The 19,084-nt window shown below is 46.7% G+C and overlaps 1 protein-coding gene across 6 annotated transcripts in view; it reads left to right on the top strand.

Annotated features, from left to right (window-relative positions):
* The window catches only part of KTN1 (kinectin 1), a 110,868-nt gene that overhangs the window by 70,816 nt on the left and 20,968 nt on the right, over nt 1-19,084 (top strand). For 3 of the 6 annotated variants that reach the window (XM_081909180.1, XM_081909177.1, XM_081909178.1), the window contains exons 20-33: nt 57-147; nt 1,476-1,544; nt 3,626-3,663; nt 4,664-4,754; nt 4,915-4,983; nt 9,053-9,090; nt 11,923-12,013; nt 12,117-12,185; nt 12,902-12,939; nt 13,860-13,950; nt 14,043-14,111; nt 14,666-14,703; nt 15,228-15,318; nt 18,925-19,011. In XM_081909180.1, coding sequence (XP_081765306.1) covers nt 57-147; nt 1,476-1,544; nt 3,626-3,663; nt 4,664-4,754; nt 4,915-4,983; nt 9,053-9,090; nt 11,923-12,013; nt 12,117-12,185; nt 12,902-12,939; nt 13,860-13,950; nt 14,043-14,111; nt 14,666-14,703; nt 15,228-15,318; nt 18,925-19,011 — 970 coding nt within the window. The remainder of the gene's footprint in view (nt 1-56; nt 148-1,475; nt 1,545-3,625; nt 3,664-4,663; nt 4,755-4,914; nt 4,984-9,052; nt 9,091-11,922; nt 12,014-12,116; nt 12,186-12,901; nt 12,940-13,859; nt 13,951-14,042; nt 14,112-14,665; nt 14,704-15,227; nt 15,319-18,924; nt 19,012-19,084) is intronic. The other 3 variants (XM_081909182.1, XM_081909181.1, XM_081909179.1) reach the window with 2 other exon arrangements.

The raw sequence follows: 19,084 nt of genomic DNA, 5'->3' as shown, positions 1-19,084 counted from the left end.
TAGCACCAGTTGGTTTTGAGTTGAAGTTCATCACATCCTTTTCAACTCCTCCTCAGCATGACAGACAAGGATGACAAAATAAAGACGGTTGAGGAACTCCTTGAAGCTGGACTCATAGAGATGGCAAATAAAGAAGACGAGCTGAAGGTAAACTCTCTTCCTAAGAGTCAGGTGTGCCCAGTGCAAGAACAGCGTGGCATTGCGTGCTAATACAGTGTGTCTCTCTCCACCACAGGGTAGTTATATGCCCCATTAAATACAGTGGTACCTGGAGTTACATATGCTTCAGGTTACATACGCTTCAGGTTACAGACTCCGCTAACCCAGAAATAGTACCTTGAGTTAAGAACTTTGCTTCAGGATGAGAACAGAAATCGTGCTGCAGTGGCAGCAGGAGGCCCCATTAGCTAAAGTGGTGCTTCAGGTTAAGAACAGTTTTAGGTTAAGAACGGACTTCCAGAACAAATTAAGTACTTAACCTGAGGTACCACTGTATCTTATACAGCAGTTAGTGGCAGGAGGTGAAGTCAGCAACTGAAGATCTTACTGAATGTGACAGTGGCAGACCCATGTTTTGTAGTCTATAAAGGGAGGGGACCATGATGGAATACCCCAGCTGCAACAAATTCCAGATACAGTCGTACCTTGGAAGTTGAACGGAATCCGTTCCGGAAGTCCGTTTGACTTCCAAAACTTTTGGAAACCAAAGCGCAGCTCCTGATTGGCTGCAGGACGCTCCTGCAGCCAATCGGAAGGCCTGTTGGACGTTCAGGTTCCAAAGAACGTTCACAAACTGGAACACTCACTTCCAGGTTTGCAGCGTTTGGGAGCCAAAACGTCTGTGTACCAAGGTGTTTGGGATCCAAGGTACGACTGTATTCCTTCTGAAAAGCAGCACAAGCTTTTTCCAGTTGCAAGAATGTAGTTATGGACTTGAATCTTACAGGGCAAGCTTTTTTCCTTTGGCTTTCTTCTTTCTACTCTTGAGAAAAATGAAGGCCTTCAGCGTAAGGTAACAGCCATCCATTCAGACTCTCCCGCCTGCCCCATTGGTACTTGTCTACCGGCCAAGCTTTGTAATCTTGAAGGAACGTGTGATGCTTAGATCTTGAGTGTGAAGCTCTTCCTTTGACCTGCTTATTCTGTTTGGGTAAATGTTGCTGAGCTCCTTGCAGGCTAAAACCCAAGGGCACGTATCAGTGGATAGGAGGACCAGGACAGACATTTTCTGAGATGTTTCGCAGGGTGAGAACCACCACTTTAAAGGTTTTATTCCTGAGGAGAGATGCTAGGGTACAAAACAAAGATTATGTCTGGAAAGGGACCCAGCCATGTAAACCGTGACTTCCACACATTAAAAATGTTGTCAGATAAGTCAGCAGCGATAATAGAATGTTGTTCTTGGCAAATGTATCATCTTCCCTTTTGTGGTTGCAATTAACAGTACTGTGTGGAAAATGTTTTCCTCTTAAAAGGCACTGAGAACAGAGAACGCATCCTTGAAAAGTGAAGTTGAAAATCTGCAGAGGGTACAAACAGAGCAGGTACGTTGCCTTGGTTTTGTTTTGTTAAGAAAGGTTTTCAAACTGGTTGCTGTTAAGTCAATCCCTGTCGGAGGATTTCGCCTGAAATTGCTGCTTCCATTTTGCAATGTGCCTCACTGCTTTTGCCTTGCGCTTTTCATTCAGTTGGATTTCAAAGAATTGGGTCCTTGAAGAGTTAACTGCGGACATTCCTGCAGTTTGCTAACCCCTGTAAATAAATGCCTGCACAAATGTCTTACTCCACATGAGCAGAGGAATAGTGTAAAGAGACGCTCTCAGAAGATCTCCGTGGCCTACTTAAATGATTAGAAAGATTGCATGTGAGCTGTTGTTTATGCATAAACAGCAGTTGCAGTTATATCTGCACTAGCCCTCGTGTGACACGTAATGCAAATACTGCTGCTGCTTAATCCAATCTAAAAATATAATTGACCAACATCTGTGGGTACCCTTTCCATCAGCAAAGCTAGTGAGAGGTGATGTCATCTGTTCTGAGTTCAGCCCTCAATCCTTTGAAGCCCATTCAAAGCAAGGTGAAGGTTTTTCTAAACTTGAAAGTAGTTGCTGTGACTTTCTGCAAGTCCTACCCTAGCACTGCTGGCCCTGGAGCAGCCATCGACTCTTCATGGTTTCACTGCCGTTCTACTTGCAGGGTTTGCCCGTGTTGACAAAGGGAGAAGGGTTTTAATGTTGAAAACTTGTCAACATCTTTGGAGAAGTCAAACAAGTGAGCCAAGTCACATGCAGGAAAATAGGCAGCCCTTCAAGTCATTCACCCAGTTGGGCTTGTGGAAAGGTTGCGTTCAACCTTGAGCTGGGTTGTTGGCTGTCTTCAGAGTGTAAGCAGAACTTGTCGGTCAAGCCATGGAAAGGTAAAACCTTTGGCCGTGCATGCAGTCGACATGCAGAGGGGTCAAGAGGCCAGCTGGCAAGCCCAGCTTGGACGTCTCCTTCCATCGGCCCGTGCTCCGACGTAAATCAGTGACCCGGACTTTAAAAGCCAGGGCACGCAATTAGCAGAGTGCCCTGCGCACACGGGACGTGGGTGACACTGTGGGTTAAACCACAGAGCCTAGGACTTGCCGATCAGAAGGTCGGCGGTTCGAATCCCCACGACGGGGTGAGCTCCTGTTGCTCAGTCCCTGCTCCTGCCAACCTAGCAGTTCAAAAGCACATCGAAGTGCAAGTAGATAAATAGGTCCCGCTACGACAGGAAGATAAACGGTGTTTCCGTGCGCTGCTCTGGTTCGCCAGAAGCAACTTAGTCGTGCTGAACACATGACCCAGAAGCTGTACGCCGGCTCCCTCGGCCAATAAAGCAAGATGAGCGCCGCAACCCCAGAGTCGGCCATGACTGGACCTAATGGTCAGGGGTCCCTTTACCTTACTGCACACACAGAAGTAGGCGTGAGGTGTATGAAGTCATGCTACAACTACAGATTTATTAAACATAAATCAGAACAAAGAAACATGTCGTCTCTTTAGCATGTCGTCTCGGAGAGAACAGCAAAAGCTGTACAGAAACGGAAGTTCCCAGCATACTGTGCTGTAATGTAAACAGACATGTGACATGCAACAATCTCACACCTGTTCCTTAAGGTGGAATGGAAATGTCAACAGCATTCAACCTTGGGCTGGGTTGTTGACTATCTTCAGAGTTTAAGCAGAACTTGTCGGTCAAGCCATGCAAAGGTAAAATCTTTGGCTGTGCAGCAAAGTTCCACACTTTCCAAGTGTCCTCCCAAGGCACAGTAGTTTCTAGCATTGCAGAAAGAGGGAAAATTGTGGGTCTCAGTGAGATTCCATTAGAACAGGAGCTTGCAAAGTATCCTTCCTAAAGCTGCCCTACCTCCGTTTGGTGAGGACACCTGCATTCCTCAAGCTTACTCTTAAATTTTGCAAAGAACTAATTACAGGTGCTGCAAAATGCTACAGTTTAGTCCGATTAAAAAAAAATAGGACTGATTAGTTTTCCAAAACGAATTCCACCAGCAAAGTTGGTGAGAGCTGGTACCATCTGCTAGCTTCAGTATCCTGACTTTCTCTCTAAACATCCGTCCTCCTTGCTTTTGTTCCCCAAGGTTTCCTTTGCAACGTTGGTGGAAGAATTACAAAGAGTGTAAGTAGAAGCACATTTCCTTTTCTTCAGTTTGAAAGTCCTCTTTACCCTTACGCTTCTGTTATCCATGAAGCCTGTGTGGGCAGGCTTTTACTACAGAAGTGCCCAGACTTTAGAATGTAATCTGTGCAGTGGGATGTTCAAAGTTGCTGCATTTGACTCTTCAGAAGAAACCATGATTGTGAAATGAAAGGCTTCAGGGTGCAGCCTAAATTCAGGCTGCTGCCCAGCAGGGCTTAACAGAGCAGCGGGGCCATCACTGCATCTATAGTCCTGCCAAGCTTGACAGTGGGGGTGGAAGGGAAGAAGACAGGTAGATCACTTCACCATTCTGGAGCTAGTACAGTAGTCAGAACCAGAGCAGGCCCAATGCTGTCATGTGACCATAATGGAGCCAACTTGGGATCCAGCTGATTCTGGGCCAGCTCAGCCCCCCTCCCCAACCTAAATAAAACAAAAACATCATCTACTTGTGTATTGAAACAAAATTTTCCCCCTGTATGCTTGCTCAGGTCACACCAGTGCATAGAGAATAAATTTGGATTGCTTGCAGGAGATTTACAACTTTTGGGGTTTCCTTTTTAAAGTCCCAGGGAGCTTTCAAGTCGGGTGCCAATAGCTGCACTGGCATTGGGTGAAAACCCAACCTTGTTTTAAAACCAGAAAGAATGTCCTGCAGTAATAGTAGCAGTGCTGTATTCTTTGAAGAAGATTACTTGAAGAAATTGCTTTTCTTTAAGCAGAAGCTTCTCTACCAGCAGATGCCAGCCTACACTTTCAATTGTGAATCAGTTTACTTTATACCCAAAAATACCAACTTCTTGATGCTTGCTCTGATTCATTTGGGTAGCATTGCGTTATATTCCTCAGCAACTTCCTGAAGCATTTCTTTCCCATCTTGCGCAAATGCCTCCCCTCCCAATGCTGTACCACTGAGTGTATCTGTACCACTGAGTTTCTTAACCTCTCTACTCATTTTTTCTCTGTCTCTCTGCTAAAGAATTAGTGAGAAGGATGGGAAAATCAAGTCTGTGGAAGAGCTGCTTCAGGCTGAGGCCCTTAAAGTTGCCACCAAGGAAAAAACTGTCCAGGTAGGTGCTGGATCTGTCGTTCGCTGCCTTTCTTGTGTGTTTGTGTGTTTGTCATTGCATTGCCCTGTTTGTGGCCGAATTTTTCGCACCCTTCCTTTTCTCATTTTTGTGGGATGTGTTGTCTCCATTGTACAACCTTGTCTGTTTTGTCATTGAAAAGGGTTTGGCACAGGAAATAGAGGCTCTGAAAGAAGAAATAGGAAAGGCCCAGCTTGGAAAGGACACACAGGTAAAGTGGTATTGAGCCGGCAGCTGGAGGGAGTCCTTGGCTTTGCAGTCTTCCTCTTCCTGCAGTATGGCTCCTCCTTTCCTATCTGGGGGGGGGGCTCTTGCTGGGAGAGGCCTGGCGCAATTCATTGCCATTGAACCCAGAGGAGGCTGGACCACTGGGTGAAGGGGGTGCTGTTTCACCAACATCAGCCAGCCCCTGCCTGCCTGCCTTCCGACATACACCCAGTCCAGGAAGTGGCATTGGCTATCATCTTAGCCTCAGTGTCGCCCTTGTAGAACTGAGCATCAGGAAGAATGGGGACAAGACCAGAATTTGCTTAGTCTGCCTGCCATTGGCTGTTAGCTGCCCCTACTTTTTGTGCCCCCTGCCTTGTGCCCCGTTAGTCCCTGCTGGGCGCCAGCTGCCGCTGATTGAACCGTGAGATATATGTCTAATCAATTAAACATTCAGATTAACGATTAAAAGCCTATCGCTCGGCGAAAGAGGCATTCTCAACCAATCCGTCAGGCGACTTGTTAAAAGGAAATCAAAATTTACGAGCACATAATAAAAGTGCGAGTGATTTGTTTCACAGTGCGGTTTGAAAGCCTCTGCACCCACGTTTAAGCAGCCTCCTCCGCCTGGTTGCATGCCAGAGGAAGGGGGGGGATGCACAAGCCTTAGGGTCTTCAAGCAGTGGAAAACTGATTTCACATTGCATCCGAAACAGTCCCAGGAGTTTCCGCTGCTTAGAGTAAGGACTCCAGTCTTATGCACACCTTTGGGGAGTCAGCCCTGTTTAAGTTCCTGGGAGTGACTTCAGAGCATACAAGTCATCTACACAAGTATTGTCCATTCACTTTCTAGGATCTCCACCTGTTACCTAATTATTTATCTGGAGAGACCAGAGTTCAAACCTGTCCCCGCCCGCAACCTGTGAAGCATATGGCCTACTGCTGAATTGCCACAGCACCCCCTTCCCTTCATGCACAGCCCTGCAATCTATAGCCAAGCAGTTGCTGTATTCTTACCCTTACACTGAGCACTTGCAAAGTCATCTTGGCACCTGTCAGGAGCTGAGCAAAGCACCCTGGGACATTGCCTAGAATTCCCTGCCATGTGCAGAAAGCCCCGTGGCAGGGATACACATCTATGTGGAAGGAGTTTCAGCAGGAAGAAGCTTTCAAAAAAATATTTTTATTACTATGTACAGTCGTGCCTTGGATCCTGAACGCCTTGCGACTCAAACGTTTTGGCTCCCGAACGCCGCAAACCCAGAAGTGATTGTTCCGTTTTGCAAACGTCCAACGCGTTTCCAACGTCCAACGCGGCTTCTGTGGCTTCCGATTGGCTGCAGGAAGTTCCTGCAACCAATCGGAAGCCACGCCTTGGTTGTCGGAACTTAATAATAATAATAATAATAATAATAATAATAATAATAATAATAATAATAATTTTTTATTTATACCCCGCCCTCCCCAGCCAAGGCCGGGCTCAGAGCGGCTTACAAGCAATAATAAAAACAAGGTGAATGATTACAACTTAAAAACAAAAATAAAATACAACATTAAAATAATGGAACATTAAAATATTAAAATGTAGCCTCATCGCAGGAGGAGAAGGAAAAGAAAGAAAAAAAAAAGAGAGGGAGGGAATCAAATTGGCTCCAAGCCAAAGGCCAGGCGGAACAACTCTGTCTTACAGGCCCTGCGGAAAGAAATCAGATCCTGCAGGGCCCTGGTCTCATGAGGCAGAGCGTTCCACCAGGCCGGGGCCAGTGTTGAAAAGGCCCTGGCTCTGGTTGAAGCCAATCTAACTTCCTTAGGGCCACTAGGGTGTTGTTATTTATGGACCTTGAGGCTCTCCGTGGGGCATACCAGGAGAGACGGTCCCGTAGGTACGAGGGTCCTAGGCCGTGAAGGGCTTTAAAGGATTTTTTTTGGAATTCAAACGGACTTCCGGAACGGATTCCGTTTGACAACCAAGGTACAACTGTATTAAATTTGTACACTGCCCTGTACCTGTAGATCTCAGGGTGGTTCGAAACCACTGGAGTTACGTGTCCAAGAGTATAACACCCTCTTAGAATCATAGTATTGGAAGGGACCCTAGGGGTCATCTAGTCCAACCCCCTGTAATGCAGGAATCGCTTGTCTACCTAAATAATCTGAGTGCCTGGCACAGGAGGTTACCAGACAGCTGTGTGCTGCTATACATTTTGTCTGGAGTTCAACATTATTATCTATTTGGAGGAGGAACGTATTGGGCTACATGGAGCATATTTTGTTGCTCTCTTAATTTGTTATGGAAGAGGGCCCCCGTGAGGTGAGCTTGGCTTCTCTGAAAGCGGGGGGGGGGGGGAGCTTAGCTTCTAGATAATGCCCCATTTTCCTTGGGGGAGGCACCCATGAAGCTTGATCTTTTCTGCCTCACTGTGTGCTGTAAGGTCTACTCCTGGAAAGTGTTCACAGGTACACAGGTTTAGGGCCATAGGAGGCATGCCATATGAGGCATTATATAGGGGTAAATAAATGTAATAATTTAAAAAATAAAATAAATGACAGGCAGCACATTTCGTTTGGGTGGTGGCGCATGAGGGCATAAAGCACGGGAGAGTTCAATGGGGCAGGTGCATGAGCAAGGGGCTTCTGGTATCTAGCTGAGCCTGTAGCATTAAAACGCCCTTGCTCCTCCTCCTGAACTGCCTGGATTCCTTGTCATCCCAGGAGGTGTCTTCACTATTACAGTGATATGACCAGGATCCGTTCTGGAGCCCCGTTCGCATCCTGAGCAGAACGCAACTCACGTCTGCAGGTCGCGATTTGCCACTTCTGTGCATGCACATGACGTCATTTTGAGCGTCTGCGCATGCACGAGCAGCGAAACCCAGAAGTAATGTGCTCCGTTACTTCTGGGTCACTGTGGAGCATAACCTGAAAATGCTCAATCTGAATCACATTTAACCCTATGCATGACTGTACTTACTCTTCCGGCTTAGGCAGTATGAACTGTTGCTCTCTCTGCAGCATTTGAAAAGATGCAGCTAAGGGCGTAGAAGCCACATGGTGGCATTTATGGGGCGGACAACACAAGTGTTGCACTTGTGATCTTAAGATTGCTTTGTGGGAAATCCTGACATACTGCATCTTCTCCCTTGGCCATTCTAGCTCTTCATATTGGGATTACAATCCAGAGAAGGGGGAGAAATAGATACTCTAGTCCTGGGTTTCCCAAACTTAGGTCCCCAGCTGTGTTTGTACTACAGTTCCCATCATCCCTGACCACTGGTCCTGCTAGGTAGGGATGATGGGAGTTGTAGTCCAACAACAACCAGAGACCCAGGTTTGGGACTTTGCCCCAGTCCCTTTCTTCCATCAACCCCAAGCTGGACTTTGTTCTGTTACTACAAAAGCCCTTTTGAGCCAAACCTGGGTCTGGCATAGTCATCTCACTAAAAGTTTTTCATTGTGTTAGCGAGATAAAACTTAACCTTGATTTCAGAGGTGGCAATGCATGCTGGTCATACTAGCTGTGGACGATGAGGGGTTGTAGTCCTACAGCTTCTGCAATATCCAAGACTGGGAAGGGATGGGTTAGAGTGTAATGCTTTTAACTTTCAAACCTTAATTCCTTCAAGCTGGTCTTAGCCTCTGGATGGCCTTAAAACAAGCCGTTATCTCTCTGGCCTGCAGATCCTCCAGACTGTGAGACTGGAAGGACAGTGGCTAATCTCCTGGCATTTGGGAATAGGAATAGCAAGTTAAAGATGTGTTGATTTAATGCGTTTAAACCATTTGTGCATTCAAAATAGCTTACAGAAACAAGAGCTTTTCCTAATAGTGATTTGAAATGTGAAAGAAAAGATATAGGCAGATTATTGGACCATAGAGGTTAACCCCTTTCAGCTACTTCCAGAAATTCCCATTTCTTCTTCTTCAGGGGCTGCTTCGCTTTTTGCATCTTTTTTGGTAAAGGGGCCATTGGTTGGTTATCCTCAAATCTGATACTTTTGGGTAGGGGCATTACTGTTTACATATACTTAGTGCTTCTTTTCAGAATAACTCTGTGTCTTGTATTCTTTCTGTAGATATCAGCTGCCCAAGAAGTCAGAGATCTTCAGAATCTGTAAGTGGTTTTTGCTGGTTTATAAAACTGCAGGTGTCCTTGTTAACATAATAATGGTTGTTTTTTTCTACAGGTGCCTTTTTGTGACTGATCTTGATTTATGAGCAAACAGCTCTAGAATCTGAGAACTCCTTAACCTGCCTTAAGTCTCTGAATTGGATTGTGCACTTCAATGTTAATCTAAGGCTAAGACTTTAAAAGCAAGGGGAAAGCACTTAGATAATTTTGACATAAGATAAATTGCCATTTTCTGTAACAAAGAGTGCCAGTACATGGAGATGTTGTATCCAACTTAGGGAGTTGGATCAAGAGGTTCAGAATACCGTTAACTATTTCAGTTGGTTTCTGATAATGTGGATTGCGGTCGGTGCTGCATAAGCAGAGAGTCATCCTGTTGAGTCCTTGGCGATTCCAGTTAAAAGGATCTTGGGTTGCTGAGCTGGCGAAAGATCCTGCAGCTTTGTGCATTAGTATGAGCTTCAAGGGGTAGTGAGTAAAGGTAAAGGGACCCCTGACCATTAGGTCCAGTCGTGGCCGACTCTGGGGTTGTGGCGCTCATCTCGCTTTATTGGCCGAGGGAGCCGGCGTACAGCTTCCGGGTCATGTGGCTAGCATGACTAAGCCGCTTCTGGCGAACCAGAGCAGCGCACGGAAACAGCGTTTACCTACCCGGACCACCACCTTAGATGACTTTAAAGAAGATGAGAGAAATTTATGGAGGAGGGGGCTATCGACAGCTACCAGTCATGGCGGCTATGCTCTGCCTCGACAGCTAGAGGCAGAAATGCCCCTGAGTTCCAGTTACCGGAAACGGCAGGAGGAGGAGAGGTGCTGGTGCTCGAATCCTGCTTTGGGGCATCTGCTCAGCCACTGTGAGAACAGGATGCCGGATTAAATGAGCCATTGCCCTGATCCGGCAGGTTCTTCTTATGACATTATGCAGTGATATGGCTTATTTTATTTGTGCTGCTGGGCGTTTTGATTTTATTGGTTTATGCTGAATTGAATTTAGGAGGTTATGCTTTGGAATTTTTATGACTCTGTGGATTGTTAGCTATAATTTCATTTTTTTAAAAAAAAAGTGGAAGGGGGTTGTATTCTCCCTCCTCCCCCCAGTTTTTTACCACTGCTATTTTTTTGCAGCAGCAATCAGTTTATTTTTATTTTAAACAGCCCTTTTTGAATGGATTGGGGGGTGGAAATGGTATATCATGACAATTATCAAATTAACTTATTAGAAGAAAATGCTGGCAGACCAACTCAATAAATCTATGAGGCTCGTGGGTGCTGTTTGTTGCTGTTTGTGCTTTGGAACAACAAATGCAAAGAAAATGTATAGCCATATGTTGTTTTTGGTTTATTGTGATGCTACTACCAGGGACGCGGGTGGCGTTCTGGGTTAAACCACAGAGCCTAGGACTTGCCGATCAGAAGGTCGGCGGTTCAAATCCCTGCGACAGGGTGAGCTCCCGTTCTGTCCCAGCTCCTGCCAACCTAGCAGTTCGAAAGCACATCAAAGTGCAAGTAGATAAGTAGGTACCACTCCGGCAGGAAGGTAAACGGTGTTTCCGTGCACTGCTCTGGTTCGCCAGAAGCGGCTTAGTCATGCTGGCCACATGACCCGGAAGCTGTACGCCGGCTCCCTCGGCCAATAAAGCGAGATCAGCGCCGCAACCCCAGAGTCGGTCATGACTGGACCTAATGGTCAGGGGTCCCTTTACCTTTAAGGTGGTGGTACTCACTGCCTCCTATGGGAGCGAGTTCCATAGTTCCAACTTAGTGCTGTGTGAAGAAGTGCTTCGTTTTATCTGCCCGTAATTGTCCAACGTTCGATTTTGCCGGATGTCTGCAAGTTCTAGTGTTAGAACTTAGGAAATGCTTACCTCTCAAAATGCTTTCCAGGGACAGGAATATTTTGGCCCGTTCCTAAAGAAGTAAGCGGAGAGTGCCAGCCAGACAACAAGGCCTGTAAAACCACAAGAGTTCTGTTTTGGCACAGAATTTTGTTGTCGTCGTACTTCTGCTTCTACCCATTGAACCCCTGCATGCTGTGGGCCTGATTTATGTCTATGCTGTGCCTCCACAGTCGGAGGCAGTAATGCATCTGGGTGTCAGTTGCTAAAAACTGCAGAAGGGGGAAATGTTCTTGCAGGTTTCCTGCAGGCATCTCATTGGCCAGTCCGAGAACAGGGTGCTGGTCTAGCTGGGCCACTGGCCTGATCCTGCAGCCTCTTCTTGTGTTCTTATGGGCACACAGAACAAAAGACGTTGACTCAGGTTATAAATGCTGGCCAGTTTCAAGGCAACACCGCAGTGACACAGTGGCGGCACACCAAAAGCTTCTAATTGGCCTCAGTCCAGTATACCTGGAGGAGCGTTTCCACCCCCATCGTTCTGCCCGCACACTGAGGTCCAGCGCCGAGGACCTTCTGGCAGTTCCCTCACTGTGAGAAGCCAAGTTACAGGGAACCAGGCAGAGGGTCTTCTCGGTAGTGGCACCCGCCCTGTGGAACGCCCTCCCACCAGATGTCAAAGAGAAGAACAACTACCAGACTTTTAGAAGTCATCTGAAGGCAGCCCTGTTTAAGGAAGCTTTGAATGTTTAACAGACCACTGTATTTTAATACTTTGTTGGAAGCCGCCCAGGGTGGCTGGGGAGACCCAGCCAGATGGGTGGGGTATAAATATATTATTATTATTATTATTATTATTATTATTATTATTATTATTATTATCATCATCATCATCACATCTTTTGACTATTGTTTGTCAGTGTTAAATCTGCATTTTTAAAAAAATGAGACTTGACTTCTCTTGTGATTCCTCTTGCAGATTGAAGAGGAAAGAGGAGCAGGTGACAAGTATGGAGGTGTCGTTGAGAGAAAAGGAGAGTGAGATTGCCAAGAAAGGAGAGTGGCTTCAGGTAAAGTCTTGTGAAGTGCTGAACGCTCTCTTGGAGCCTACAAGAGTGCAGAGCTTGCATGTCTGATCTGGTGTTCTTTCTCCCTTTTTAAAAATGCCCATAGGGACAACAGGATACATTGCAACACTTGAACAACAAAGTCAAGGAACTCGAGCAGCTGAACTCTCAGCAGGTGGGGGCTACTTGCTGTGCTTTCAGAGTTTGTTTAATGCATCCTAAAGCTTTTGCCGAGGGACGCGGGTGGCACTGTGGGTAAAACCTCAGTGCCTAGGACTTGCCGATCGCATGGTCGGCGGTTTGAATCTCCGCGGCGGGGTGAGCTCCCGTCTTTCTGTCCCAGCTCCTGCCCACCTAGCAGTTTGAAAGCACCCCAAGTGCAAGTAGATAAATAGGTACCGCTTCATAGCGGAAAGGTAAACGGCGTTTCCATGTGCTGCGCTGGCTCGCCAGAGCAGCTTCGTCAAGCTGGCCACGTGACCTGGAAGTGTCTCCGGACAGCACTGGCTCCTGGCCTCTTAAGTGAGATGGGCGCACAACCCTAGAGTCGGACACGACTGGCCCGTACGGGCAGGGATACCTTACCTTAAACCTTTTGCCAGGAAAGGCAACACCTTAGTGACAGTGTACCTGTGCTGCGTTCAAAAGGTCCCAATATGTTTACTCCCCAATATCTCCAGGTGGGAACAAGAGACACTACCTGGAACCCCGGAGAGCCTCTTGCAGTCAGTGTTCAGGATACTGAGCTGCGTGAATCAAGGGTCTGACTCAGTTTAAGGCAGCTTCTTGCATTCTTATCCTTGCCCTGTCTAAGCAGTCATAACCAGGCAGGGATCGTGACATTGTTAGCCGAACTGCCACAATGAAAGCAAATCCTTTCTTCCCTGTTAGGTTTCTGCTTCTTCGTCGATCAAGGACCTTGAGGCTCTGTAAGTAAACCGAGTGGAGCATCTACCACAGTTACTTTGCCCTTTCATCCAGCTGTGTGTGATGGCTGTACTCTTGGTGTGTGTGTGTGTGTGTGTGTGTGAGAGAGAGAGAGAGAGAGAGAGCGCACTCATGACCACATTTCAATTAGTACAGTGGTACCTCTGGTTGCGAATGGAGGCCTGTTCGCAACATGAACAGAACGCAACCCACAGTGGCGCATCTGCACACGCGCAGGTTGTGATTTGCCACATCTGCGCAAGTGCATGATGTCATTTTGCATGCATGCGCGAGCGGCAAAACCCAGAAGTAACCCTTTCCAGTACTTCCGGGTTGCTGTGGGACGCAACCTGAAAAAATGTATCAGGAAGCAAACGTAACATGAGGTATGACTGTATTTGGCATTGTCTAGAGTAGCATTCTGCACCTCCCAAAGAGCTGCTTCTCTCTGATCTCCTTCAAATGTGCAGTGAAAGTTTGGCACATCATTTGTTGCCAGGCAGATGAGCAAGAGCAGCAGTCATTAGTTACTGGGGGGGGGGGGATGTCCATGCAAAACTGTTTCCATGCAACTCAGCCCAAACTTTGCTCCCTGGTCATGTAGAATAAAACTCTTCTATCTTGGGGAGTGCGTCAGATAATTCAGTATCTGCTTGCCAGTTCACATGTCTGCCCACAACACAGACTGGCAAGAATTATCATCTGAGCACTTATGCAGAGAAATCTGGGAGGTTTTGTAAATACCGTTATCCTTCCTTAACTTACATAAAACCTGCATGTAGCCTGTTCTGTGAACCACTTTTGGCTCATTTCAGTAAAGAGAATTAGGATGCACATAACAAAAGCAACCTCAATACATGGAGTAAATAAACTGTAGATCTGCAAGAAAGCAATGTGAATAACTTTTAAATTGTGTCCGCAGACTGAAAACGAAGCAAGAAGAAATGCAAAAGATGGAGATCTTACTAGATGAGAGGGGGAAAGAAGTCTCTCACCAAAGAAAAGAATTGCAGGTGATAGCCTAGGGGCCTTAGGAGGAGGAGAAGAGGGACAAGAGAGATGAATGGGCAGCCATGTATGTCTAACACATCGTCCTCTCTTGCAGATTGTACAGGAGGAGAATCGGTTACTAAGAGCACAGATTCAGGAAATAAAGCAGGAAAATGGCGAACAGGTATTTCTCCTGATTGATTTGCAGTGTGCATAGAGAGAGATGGGATGCTATGTTGTATTTGTTCATGCCAGAATTTTAAATAATTTTGGTTGAAAACGTTCAGGAGGCAAAATCTACAGGGAAGTAAGATCTAAATCACCCGCAGTAACTGCTTCCTGTGTTCTGTTGAGAGATGGAGGACACATTTTCCTGCCTGATTTCTTCGTGGATTCTCGGGGAGGGAGAGGCTTCGGCTGCCTCTCCCTTTGCATTGATCCTTCTGCAGGCCCCACCTGTGACCTGCTACTGCAGCCTCTGCGTTTGAGCCTTGAGAAGCTGGTTGGAAGAGAGACGTATTGACAAAGGGGCTCAAGCACCCGCTCAGCAGCTTGTGCATATCCCTTGCCTATTGACTATGAACTGATTGCGCAAATCAGGTTGCAGTGTGGCAAACCAACTTTTGGATGCTGCAGTCGAAAGCAACATATTGCTGCATAATTAATCTTGATAAAAGCCAGTCATCTGCCAGGCACCTACCTGCTTCTGTTTAAATAAGGTGTCCTGATCTCTTTCAGGAATCTCTGGCCATCAGGAATGAACAGCTTCTACAGCTGTAAGTATATGTAGTCAATTAGAAGCCAGTTTAGCAAGTAAGCAGCAATGTAAATCAATCTGTAATAATACTGTTATCCCAATTAAACTGTAATATTCCCTTTTCACGGGTGAAGGCAAATACGTTTCCTTTGGATGGAATGGATAATACTGCGTTCCTAGTTCTCTTCCCTAGCTGGTCTTCCCCGCTTAAATTGCCTCCCTGCTCCTGTTTTCTCTCCCATCAGAAGTGCCTTTTTCTCTTCCTAAATATGCTGCCAGGCTGCCATTAAACACCGTCAAGTGTAATGTGCAGTTGAGTTCTAGGCTCTCACATTTCTAACCTCTGCAAGCTTCTAGCCTTCATGGCCCAAGGGAGAACCTTGACATTTTTCTGGGCATATTTTCCATGGAAAGGGGACAAATGGGGTGGGGTGGGGTGGGAAGTCCAGCAGAGTCACGGAGCCATGTTCTAGCGCGGAGGGGGGATTCTCAGGGTTCAATGAAATGTGTGTTTCTGACGCTTTCTGTTTCATATGGATTCAGCATCACAGGGAAAGAGGGGGAGATCGCCAGCCTCCAGAAGGAGCTGGGCTCCTTGAAACATGCGGTGGAGCAACAGAGGCAAAAGAACAACGTAAGTAGCCTGGGATTCCCTGGGGGAGCTTGACTCTGCTTTAAGGTGCTTCTTGCCCATCATGTGGCTACTGAGCAGGAAGCGCTCTCTCTTCTTCCTGTAACAGCCAGAGCAGCCTGGCTTTCCCAGTAGCCAGAGACTGATCCTGCTCTGCGCGGTAAGAGACTGCTGCACGCAGCCTACTGGATCCCACCGTTGGGGGCAAGTTGAGCTCTGGTTTGCGGGCAAAACCTCAGAAGGCCGGAACTGAGCTTTGCATGCCTAGGTGTGTGAGTCTAATGAATACGAGGGGGGAAGGACTTTGGGAGGCCATATCCAAACGTGGGCAGACCTGAGCTACAGAAGCTTGGGTGGTACTTGCTCAGTCCAAGAAAGCAAGCTCTTGTCACCTTGTTGTGTGCCTTCATTTCACCTGTTCCAGAGATCCTTTGCCTTGGCTTGGTTTCCTTCTTAAATTTGGGCAGGGGAGCCTGTTCCTCTCCACATGGTGCTGGTCTGCCACTCCCATCATCCCTGATCATTAGTGGCTGGGGCTGATGGGAGCTAGAGTCCGTCGTCATTTGGTGTGGCTACAGGCTCTCCACCATTGCTTTAAATCCTTGTGTTTTCATTTAACCAAGGCTGAAATGTTCTGGGCAATCAAATACTCTTTTCTAAGGTGGGCATTGTGTGGTGCCTGTCTGTGTCCTTTTGAACTTCCCTTTCAGCCAGCTTCTCTCCCTTGGCAAGTGGAGTACAAATAACTAAATGAAATAGACTTTCTGGGTCTCCTCCCTAAAATTCATGGGGTCCAGCAACACGCTGGAACAGAAGGGTGTCTTTGATTAGTATTTGCAGACACTTTGCACCCTTGTTGGGAATGAGTGGGAGCAGAACTGATACATGGAACCAAACTTCTCCAGGAGCTGTGTTATCCTTTCAAGCCTTCAGTACCTGTGCAAAAAATATCCCCCACTCTAAATTTGGGATGGACATTATACCTGGGCTCTTTTTTCCAGTAGCTAGAACTTCTTAGGAAGTTTTCTAGCGGATGCCAGCTTAGCTGGAAAACGAGAAGAAGAACACAGCCCTCAAAACAAATGGATGAATATTCTCTGGGCGACTAAAGGCCACCTCAGCCCTCTAGCCCACTCATTATTTGTTTAGAGCAGTGTTGGCTTGTGCTGCTTATTCTGCATGTGTCTCCAGACGTCTGCTCCATCTGTTGCTTCCTCTATCCCAGGAGCATTTGGAAACCCTGAAATGAATCGAACAGTTACGTTTGCAGACGGCACTTTTCCTCCTACAACCATGATCTCAAATTTTCTGTGTTATTTCATATCAGTGAGAGTTGAGATTTCCCCCAAGAGCTGAGCTTGTGAGCCTGGGTGTCTTCAGGCGCCCCCAGCCTGTGTGTTGAAGCCCTTTGCACGTGTTACAGTGCTCCATGTCTACATTGCAGGGGGTTGGACCAGGTGACCCTTCCAACTCAACAATGGGCATTTATGGAATTGTAAACTAGTGAAGTAGCACGGTTGCAAAAAAGAGAATAAATAAGCTGACGTATCACACCCCTGAAATGCTTTTCATGTTCCTAAGCTTCCTTTAAGCCCAACCATCCCACAATATAAATAATATAAAAAATAACTTTGAAAAATATTAAATGTGTCCCTCTTCAAGCTAATTTAAACACGCAATACACACATAGCACACATTCCTAGTTGTGAGTGGTGCAGTTGGGTTGAGGCATGGCTAAACCAGGCCCTCATTGAAGCCTGCCTTGTGCCAATAGGGAACCCCCCCCCAAAAAAAATCATGCAGTCCTAGGCAGGCAGCAAAAAAACCCTGAAGGAGCGTCTCCACCCCCATCGTTCAGCCCAGACACTGAGATCCAGCGCTGAGGGCCTTCTGGTGGTTCCCTCATTGCGAGAAGTGAGGTTACAGGGAACCAGGCAGAGGGCCTTCTTGGTAGTGGCGCCCGCCCTGTGGAACGCCCTCCCTTCAGATGTGAAGGAAATAAGCAGCTATCTTCTCTTTAAAAGACATCTGAAGGCAGCCCTGTTTAGGGAAGTTTGTAATATTTAAAGCTGTATTGTTTTTAACACTTGATTGGGAGCCGTCCAGACTGGCTGGGGAAACTCAGCCAGATGGGCGGGGTATAAATAATAAATCATTATCATCATCATTATTATTATTATTTGGTTTATAAAGCCCTTGGTGGGCCATCCTATTCTGAAGTCAGCTTGGTGGAGCAGAAGTTGCATAGGCTTGGTGTACTAGATCCGTCATTCCACCACAGTTGCTAGTGGAGATCTGCCTCCACTCTCAGAGGCGATATACTGGGGTTCACATGGGGAGAACCCTGTTGGATCCTGGTCCTGGCTGGCCACTCTGAAAGCAGGATTCTGGACCTGATGTACCTGTGGCCTGGTGGAGCAGAACTGCCGGTGTAGAGTAGCAGGAAATGCCCTTGCCCTGGGTTCAGGGGCAGGTGGGTGAAATGCAACAGATGCCAGAGAAAAAGGGATCCTCTCCCCCCAACAGTTGCTAATTTCAGGAGTCAACATGGCGGGGGGAGTAAAGCCCTTCTAGTAGAATGGCTGAGGAAACCATAGGAATGATACAATTTGACTTACTTCATTAAGATGCTACTTTGTTTGCTCTCTTTAAAATGCAACATTTTTGACGCCGACAAAAAGCTAGTCCTCTAATCTGCCTCGTGGTCCAGCCAATGCAGCACGAATTGGAGCAGGACTTTCACCTTCTCTTGGAAGCCACCTGCAATTTGGTAGGAGGGTGAACTTCTGACGCCACCTTCACATTGAGTCAGATCGTTGGTCTTCCTAGCCCAGTGCTGTTTACCTTAACTGGCTGAGCTCTCCAGATTCTCAGTCAAGTGGGTCCTTTTGTAAGTAAAGCTACTAAGGATTCAACCGGAGACCATGGCTGGATCTACACAGATATAAAAAAACACTATAAAAACCTTATTGGAAAAATTAGCTCCCAATGCAATTTACCATTGGCTTCGGATTGCAACTCCACACCGCCCTCTGGTGTCACATTTTATAACTCATGTATAACGTAATAATTGACCTGTGTAGCGGAGTCCCTTCTGTATGCAAAGGATCCCTTCTGTTTCTGAGCTATGCACCCTTCCTAGGCTGATGGCCCTGACTGCTGCAGGTGACGCTGAATTGCTGTTGATTTCTGGGTTATGCAGGTGAATTAAAGCTTGGTTGGTCCCAGGGTGTGTGTGTGTGTATTGCTCACTTTTGAATACTCCTCCTCCTTCCTCACAAATGCAGTCAAAGGGGGGGGGGGAGGGTTCCTAGTAGTGATGTTGCAGGCAGAGCCAGGAAATAGAATGGCAGGACATTCGGGAAGAACTAGCCTTATTTTTATTTTTTGCTTTTGAAACCCCCCCCCCCCCCAGACAAATTCTCTTTCCCTTTTTAACATCACACTTGGTTCTTTTTTTTGCTAGTGTGCCTCATCTTAATTGACCACCCAAATCATTTTGCAGTAACCTGCGCTTAAATGCAAGCGCTCTCTCGCTCTCTGAAGTGAAAGCAAGACACCGTTTGATTATTGGCTGAACTGAAACCATATCTTTCTAAAAACGATTAGGACCTTCGAGAGAAAAACTGGAAAGCCATGGAAGCATTGGCCTCAACTGAAAAATTGCTGCAGGACAAAGTGAACAAGACTGCTAAGGTTGTAATACTAACTGCTAGAAACAACTGCATTGAAACTAGAAGTGATTCGGCAGCCGCCTTTTAGAATCAAA

This window comes from Podarcis melisellensis (genome assembly GCF_964234715.1).
Source record: "Podarcis melisellensis genome assembly, chromosome: 1".
NCBI classification, from domain to species: Eukaryota; Metazoa; Chordata; class Lepidosauria; order Squamata; family Lacertidae; genus Podarcis; species Podarcis melisellensis.
This window is presented reverse-complemented; position numbering and strand designations above follow the sequence as displayed.